The sequence below is a fragment of the Pristis pectinata genome, chromosome 7 (genome assembly GCF_009764475.1).
Source record: "Pristis pectinata isolate sPriPec2 chromosome 7, sPriPec2.1.pri, whole genome shotgun sequence".
Lineage (NCBI taxonomy): Eukaryota > Metazoa > Chordata > Chondrichthyes > Rhinopristiformes > Pristidae > Pristis > Pristis pectinata.
Genome location: NC_067411.1, coordinates 53557698 through 53566462, shown reverse-complemented (window position 1 = coordinate 53566462; position 8765 = coordinate 53557698). Strand labels below are relative to the sequence as shown.

Here is an 8765-nt window from a genome sequence, read left to right as displayed (position 1 = left end):
TTCTTGTAGGCTTCTCCGCCTTCTCAATTAAAATATTTTCAGAGTGATAAATCCCTTATTCTCATGTCCAGAAAGCCCAGCTCACCCTAGGATCAGGCTGAATACAGGGATCACATAAGAAATTCTGCAGATGCTGGAATCTGGAGCAATACACAAAAAGTGCTGGAGGAACTCAGCAGGTCAGGTAACATCTATGGAGGGAAATAAACAGTTGAGTTTTCTGGCCAAGACCCTTTATCAGGACTGGAAAGGAAGAGGGCAGAAGCCAGAATAAGAAGGTGGGGGGAGAGGAAGGAGCACACGCAGGCAGGTTATAGGTGAGTCCAGGTGATAGGCGAGTCCAGGTGAGGGGGGAAGGTAGGTGGGTAGGGGAGGGGGGGAAAATGTAATAATCTGTGAGGTGATAGGTAGAAGAGGCAAAGGGCTGAAGAAGAAGGAATTGGGTAGCAGAGGGCAGTGGACCATGAAGTAAAGGATGGAGGGGGGAGAGGAGGAGAGGAGATGGGCAGGTCATCAAGGCAGGAGAAGGGAGCCACAGGAATAAGGGAAGACAAAGGAGTGGTGGGGGGGGGGGGGGTGGAAGAAAAAGAAGGGGTGGGGTTACCGGAAGTTAGAGAAATCGATATTGAGGCCATCTAGTTGGAGTATGAGGTGTTGTTCCTCCAACCTGCATCTTGCCTCAATGTGGCAGTAGAGGAGGCCATGGATAGACATGTCAGGGGTCTTTGATATCATCAGCAGTACAAGGGTCAAGGGATCCTTCCTGCCTCAATATTTATGTATGTTGGGATTAGTATTCTGAAATATTGCTTGAAGCAGGATCTATAGTGATAAGATGTATGTGATTCAGGCAATCATTTTAGCCTATTTGCACAGAATTATGTAGAATGTACATGGAGCTATGATGTTATAACCATTACAGAGACTTGGCTGAGGAAAGGGCAGGACCAGCAACTCAACATTCGAGGATTCAGATGTTTCAGCCGTGATAGAGAGGGTGTAAAAGAAGTGGGGGCATTGCACAACTGTTCAGGGAGAATGTTACACTGATACTTAGGACATCTTGGAGGGATCATCCAATGAGGCAATATGAAAACAATAAGATGGCAGGAGACAGAGGAACAGGTGTGTAGGAAGATTATGGAAAGATGTAAAAGCAACAGGTGAGATGTAGTGAGTGACTTTAATTTCCCCAATATTGACTGGGACTCCCTTCATACCAGAGGCTTAGATGGGGCAGAGTTTGTTAGGTGTATTCATGTGGTTTCTTGATGCTTTATGTAGATAATCCAACCTTGGAAGGAGACATACTACACCTTAGATTGGGAAATTAGCATGGCCAAGTGATTGGAGTTTTAGTGGAAGAGCATTTTGAGAACAGTGATCGCAACTGCATGTTTACATAGTTACATAGAACACTACAGCACAGGAACAGGCCCTTCAGCCCACGATGCCATGCCAAACTAATTAAACTAGGAATTAAGTGCCTTACTAAATTAATCCCTTCTGTCTACTCACCTACTAAATGTCTGTATTCCTCCATTTTCTACACATTCATGTGCTTATCTAAGAGCTTTTTAAATGCTTGTATCATGTTTGCCTCCACCAGCAGCAGCACATTCCAGGCATCCACCACTTGCTGTGCAAAAAAACTTACCCTACACATCTCCTTTGAATTTTTAGTATTAGATATTTAGACCCTGGGAAAAAGATACCAGTTGTCTACTCTATCTATGCCTTTCATAATCTTATAAACTTCTATCAGGTCTCCCTGAGCTTCCACTGCTCCAGAGAAGCCTCTGGCTAGATTGGGGAAATTGAAGTCCCAGGACAACAACCCTGTTGTCTTTACACCTTTCCCTAATCTGCCTGCATATCTGTTCCTCAACATCCTGGTAGCTACTAGGGAGTCTGTGGTATAATCCCATTAGAGTGATTGCATCTTTTCTTATTTTTGAGTTCTACCCATATAGGTGGATGAGCTTTCCATTATATCCCCTTTGAATACAGCTGTGATGTTGTCGTTAATTAATAACGCAACTCCTCCCACTATCCCCCCCCCCCCACCCCCTTTTACCTGCCTATCTGTCTTTTATTAAACATTGAAGCCCTGGAACATTAACCATCCAGTCCTGTCCCTCTCTCAACCAAGTCTCTGTAATGGCCACAGTATCATAGTTCCATGTACTGATCCATGCTCTAAGTTCATCACCCTTGCCCTTAATACTCCTAGCATTAAAATAAACACACTTCAACCTGTTCATCCCATCGTGTCTATTACTTTACTCCTGCCTTTCCTTCCTTACAGACATACTGATTATGGTATCTATCTTCCTCTCAATCTCTCCACTTTCTTACCTGGTGCTCTGGTTCCCATCCCCCTGCAAAACCAATTTAAACCCTCCTGATTAGCACTAGCAAATCTCTCAGTGAGGATGTTGATTCCCCTCCAGTTAACATGCAACTTGTCCCCCTAGTACAGGTCACCCCTGCCCTCGAACAGTTTCCACTGATCCAAGAACCTGAGCGCCCTGCACCAGCTCCTCAGCCACACATTCATCTGTTCTGTCATTCTAAACTTGCCCTGGTTAGAACGTGGCACCAAGAGTAATCCAGAAATTACTAACTGCAAGGTCCTGCTTTTCAGCCTCTTTCTTTACTCCCTGTATTCACTATGCAGGACCTCTTCCCCTTTCTCCCTGTGTCGTCAGTGCTAATGTGCACCACGACCTCTGGCTGCTACCCCTCCCCCTCCCCCTTGAGAATGCTCTGTAGCCGCTCCAAGACATCCTCAACCCTGGCACCCATGAGGCAATACACCATCCTGGCATCTCTTTCATGGCCACAAAATCTCCTGTCTGTCCCCTTTATTATCAAGTCTCCTATCATAATTGCTCTGCCGGACTTTACAGAGCCACTGACCTGACTGTTACTGCTGTGCCCTGATTCATTATCCTCAATGATTCAATCACAAAGCCAGCAGCTCTACTTCGTTAGGAGTTTGAGGAGATTTGGTATGTCACCAAAGACTCTTACAAATTTCTATAGATGTGAAGCGGAGAGCATTCTGACTGGTTACATCACAGCCTGGTATGGAGGCTCCAATGTGCAGGATTGAAAGAGGCTGCAGAGGGTTGTAGACTCAGCCACCTCCATCGTGGGCGCAACCCTCCCCAGCATCGAGGACATCTTCAAGGGGCGGTGCCTCAAGAAAGTGGTAGCCATCACTAAGGACCCTCACCATCTGGGACATGCCCTCTTCTCGTTACTACCATTAGGGAGGAGGTACTGGAGCCTGAAGACCCACACTCAACGATTCAGGAACAGCTTCTTCCCCTCCACCATCAGATTTCTGAATGGTCCATGAACACTACCTCGTTATTCCTTTCCTTGCACCATTTATTTAATTTTGTAATTTATAGTAATTTTATGTCTTTGCACTATACTGCTGCCGCAAAACAACAGATTTCACATCATATAAGTCAGTGATAATAAATCTGATTCTGATTCTCCCCAACAGTATCCAAAGGGGTATACTTGTTGCTGAGAAGAATGGCCACAGGGGAATCCTGCACTGTTGCCTGCTTGTTCTATCTTTCCTGGTGGTCACCCAACTGTCTGCTACCTGCATCTTAGGTGTGACCACCTCGCTAAAACTATTGTCTATGATGCTGTCAGCATCCCAGACAACCCTATGTATGTCCAGTTCCTTAACGCGGTCAGCCAGGAGCTGCAGCTGGGCACACTGGTAATCATAGACCCTTTAGCCTAACATCCATGTAGTTACTAGAAAGCGTTTTGAGGGAAAAGGTATACTTACATTTGGAAAGTCGGGATTGGTTAGGAGTAGCCAGCATGGATTTGTGCATGGGAGATCTTGTCTTATGAATTTGATTGAGCTTTTAGATGAAGTGACGAGGAAGGTTGACAAGGGGAGGGCGATAGACATAATATGTATGGATTTCAGTAAGGCTTTTGATAAGGTTCCGCATGATAGGCTGCTCTGGAAGATTAGATTGCATTGGCATCCAAGGAGAGCTAGCAAATTGGATACAAAATTGGCTGGATGATAGGAAACAGAGGGTGATGGTGGAAGGTTATTTCTCAGACTGGAGGCCTGTGACTAGTGGTGTGACCCAGGGGTTGGTGCAGGACCCATTGTTATTTTTCATGTATGTTATTGATTTGAATGAGAATGTACAAGAAATAGTAAGTTTGCAGATGACACTAAAGTAAGTAGTGCAGCGGTATTTTGAATTGCAGCGGTATGTGGTAGATGGGCTGAGGAATGGCATACTTCAGATAGTATGAAGTGTTACATTTTGGAAGGACAAATCAAAGTAGGATTTCTTACATTGAACAGAAGGGCCCGAGATACTGTTGTAGAACAGTATTGAATATAGATGTTGGGAGGTTATGTTGCGATTGTACAAGATGTTGGTGAGGCCACACCTGGAGTATTGTGCTCAGTTTTGGCCACACTGTAATAGGACGGTTGTAATTAAACTGGAAATAGTGCAAAAAGATTTACAAGGACATTGCCAGGACTTGTGAGACTGAGTTATAGGGAGAGGTTAGACAGGCTGGGCCTTTACTCCTTGGAGCGTAGGAGTCTGAGGGGTGATCTCACGAGGGGCATAGATAGGGTGAGCAGTCTTTTTTCCAAGGTTGGAGAATGGAAACTAGAGGACATAGTTTTAAGGTTAAAGGTAAAAGGTTTACTAAGAACCTGAGGGGCAACTTTTTTACACAGCGGGTGGTAGATAAATGCAATCAGCTGCCAGAGGAAGTGGTTGAGGCAGGTACATTAGATACATTTATGAAGTATGTGAACAGGTATACAGATGACAAGAGTTGAGAGGGATATGAGCCAATTGCTGGAAAATGGGATTAGCTTGAATATACATCTTGGTCGGCATGGACATGTATCATCCAAGGGGCCTTTCTCTGTGTTGTACAATTTTATGACTCTATGATCTCCTGCAGGAGAAGTCATCAGGGACACTGGCATCGTATCTGATCTCCCACATCTTGTGGGAGGAACATGCCTGAACTCCCATCCCAGCTAATCTTAAAGGGAGAGTATTTCTAAGGAAATCCTTCCCTGCACTTACCTGATTCTGCTGCTCACCTTCTCTCACCCAAGCCTCTCGAACCAAACCTGCAGCACTTATACTCAACCATGGCACTTGGAGGTGAAATGTAAGAGGAAAGTATGCAGTTAATGGTAGGATCCTTAACAGCATTGATGTATGGAGGGATCTTGGAGTTCAAGTCCACAGCTCCTTGAAAGTGGATAAAGTGGTGAAGAAGATGTATGAATGCTTGCCTTCATCGGTCGGGCCAGTGAGTATAAGAGTCAGGAAGCCATGTTGCAGCTGTATAAAACTTTGGTTAGGCAGCACTTAGAGTATTGTGTGCAGTTCTGGTCACAGAAGAGGTTTACCAGGAAGTTGTCTGGATTAGAGGGTATGAGCTATAAGGAGAGGTTCAGCAAACTTGGATTGTTTTCTCTGGAGCATCAGAGGCTGAGGGGAGAGAGACCTAACAGAAGTTTATAAAATTATGAGAGGAACAGATAGGGTAGACAGTCAGAATCTTTTTCCCATGGTAGAAATATTGTTACATACCAGCCACAAAAGAAACACACCGAGTCATTTATAAGTGTTAGAAACTATTTTATTAATAACTACTTAGGATAAGAAAAGCAAAAATGTTAGATATTAAACATTAACCCGAAAACTAAACTCGAAGTGTGTGTGTGGCAAATTCCCAAACTCCAAGTCCAGCAATAAGTCTCAAAGTTCAGTTCAGCAAGTCACAAGGTGAAATGTGAACAAAGGTTTTTGCAAAACCACTGTTGACTGAAGAGAAAATGTAGAGAGAATATGGAGAGAATTTACAAAATCCAAATGTTCCACGATGGAACCCATATGACACCTCAATCACTGAGGACCTCCACTGCTTTGTTCCAAAGTATCTCCCACCTAGAAAGGCATTTGAGATGTGGCCGTCCACAGAAGTACCCGTTTCCCTCTACAGGTTAACGACAAAGTGTTTGCTCCAAAAATGCATACATGGATTGTAGTGACAGACACAGTTATTGCTCTCCATCCGTTGTTACAGAGACCAGCAGTCAGTCTCCCTCTCTCTCTCACTTCTCACTGACTCACTGAGCAAAAACGTCAGCACTTTGTAATCTTGTTGTTGTGACGACACCACACACACTACTACTCTACTGTACTATATTTTAAAGCGACAGTCACCAAATAGCAACCTAATCCGTAACAATATCAAACACTAGAGGGCATAGCTTTCAGGTGAGAGGAGGAAAATTTAAAGGAAATTTGCCGGACAAGTTTTTTAGACAGAGAGTGGTAGTTGCCTGGAATGTGCTGCCAAGGGTTGGTGGCAGATATGCTGCTGGCTTTCAGGAAGCTGTTAGATAGGCACATGAATATGCAGGGAATGGAGGGATATGGATCATGTGCAGGCAGAAGGGATTAGTTTAATTTGGCATCATGTTTGGCACAGATATCGTGAGCTGAAGGGCCTGTTCCTGTGCTGTACTGTTCAATGTTCTATATGTAGCTCAGTGCCAATATAGAGCTAACCAACATGCACACACAACCCACTGGAGTAGAAATTCATCTTGGTTGAGAATACAAAAATGATAGAGGTGTGTACAATATAGTTAAGTACAATGCAGAGGTAATGCAATCTCTTTGGGTCCACTATATTAAATCTGAGAAATGTCTTCACGTGGTTAACCATGGCTTGGGTATTTAGTAAGTGATAGCTCTTGTTATTCAAGAAGAGCTCCAAGTTGTGAAGAGAAGCCCAAAGTATCCTGTGAAGGCAGTTTTATACACACATTAATGTATTCTTGATGGGGCAAGCAGAGACATGGATACACCTGCACCCTTTCCCTCCCCACCTCCCCCACCACTAATCACCTTTAATCACCTGGGATATAAGAAATTATGGATGGTCATGCACGCATCTACTGCATAGTATTAATATTAACTGAGCACACTCATAGCCTTCCAAAGTCCAGCAAATTTAAATTCCTGTGCACATCTCTCTGATATCCCATACATTTTGGAAAGTCTGTAATCCACACAAATATATGCATCCACTCTACGTGATGGTCTCTGCTGAGAAATAAAGAAATGAAATTCCTTTCCTTTGAAAATAGAGCATCTGTGACCTTTCTACTGCTGCAGTGCAGTGCATAGCAAAATGGGCAAAAGTGGCTGAGAATTTGCTTGGAGCTTAACCTGTTGGACTCTGGTGTAAACCCTGCTCACGCACATACACAGATGTTTTTGCCTCACTTTCATTTAAGTTGCAGCTGGGGAGACGGAAGTTGGTGGGAAATCCTTAAGCACAGTCTTCAACCTGACACCCCAATGGAGTACTGAGGGAATGTTGAGCTGCTGAGTTATTGTCTTTTGAATAGATTGTTCTGCTTCCTTGGGTGGGCATAGAAGATTCTACAGCACCATTTGAAGACCAATGAAATTCTGCCTGGTGTCCAGCCCAGTTGTTACCAAGGTTACCAATTTATCATAATCACATTGCTATTTCTGGGACTTTGCTGTGTGCAAGTTAGCTACCACGATTCCTACACTGCAAGATACTACACTTCAAAAGTAATTAATTGGCTGTGAAGTCCACATATTTCATTGTATCATCAGAAAATTTTCCACATATAATGAATATCAAAAGCAAATAAAAAAAGCAACTGAAGCAAAAAGCACTTCTCACACTCTGCTTTCAGGCTAGATCACAATAATGACTTGATTCTGTATTTGGTGCTCCATCTTTATAATTTTTTATTATTTTTCCAGTACACAGAAAAACTGGATCTGCAGCATTTTATATCTGTAGAAGATGACAACAGCAGAGATAAAGGCCACCAAGCAGTTAGCTTCCGACTGCATCTAAACAACGGGGAGGTGAAACTGAAGGTATCCCAATTAAATTTCTGATCTAAGTCCAGATATTGATTTTGTTTTTTTTTAATAACTTATTCATTTGTAATTCCTCATTCTGTGATTTAATGCTCAAAATTATTTTAACTGGATTTGGCTGACCTACTACTAAAATAATGGACAACAGGAAGCACACAAAAGCAAAATAATAAATTTATCAGGTGGGTAATGCTATTCTTTCCTTCATTTGGTATGGAAGGCCTAGAAGGGATGGATTTTCATACTGCATCCAGGAGAGTTTTATGAGCCAATATGTAGATAGTCCTACTAGAGAAGGGAAAATACTGGATCTAATCTTAGGGAAGGCAATGGTGCAGTGTTATTATCAATGGATTAATAATCCAGGACAAATTTCAGAGAACCTGGGTTTGAATCCCACCATGACAGATGTGATAAATTCATATTCAAATCCTGAAATTAAAAAGAGTCTAATGATGACCATGAAAACCATTGTTGATTGTTGTAAAGATCCATCTGTTTCTGCTAGAGTCCTGTAGGGGAAGAAATCTGCCATCTTTAACCATCTGGTCTGGACTGTAAGTGACTCCAGACCCACAACAATGTGGTTGACTCTTAACTGCCCTCTGAAATGGACTACCAAGCCATTCAATTGGAATAAACCACTAGAAAGCCACAAGGAAATAAAATCAGATGGATCATCGGGAATTGACCTAGGCATCGGAAACAACAACGGCAAAAGTTGTCCTGTTAACCCTGTAAACTTCTCCTTACCAACATCTGGGGGCTTGTGATAAATTTGGGAAAGCC

At 43.0% G+C, this 8765-nt stretch overlaps 1 protein-coding gene across 1 annotated transcript in view; it reads left to right on the top strand.

Moving 5' to 3' along the window:
- The first annotated feature begins 3694 nt into the window (after nucleotides 1-3694).
- Nucleotides 3695-8765, top strand: part of LOC127572587 (signal-transducing adaptor protein 1-like) — a 94096-nt gene continuing 89025 nt past the window's right edge. Inside the window, exons 1-2 of the mRNA XM_052020006.1 lie at nucleotides 3695-3748; nucleotides 7854-7973. Coding sequence (XP_051875966.1) covers nucleotides 3695-3748; nucleotides 7854-7973 — 174 coding nt within the window. The remainder of the gene's footprint in view (nucleotides 3749-7853; nucleotides 7974-8765) is intronic.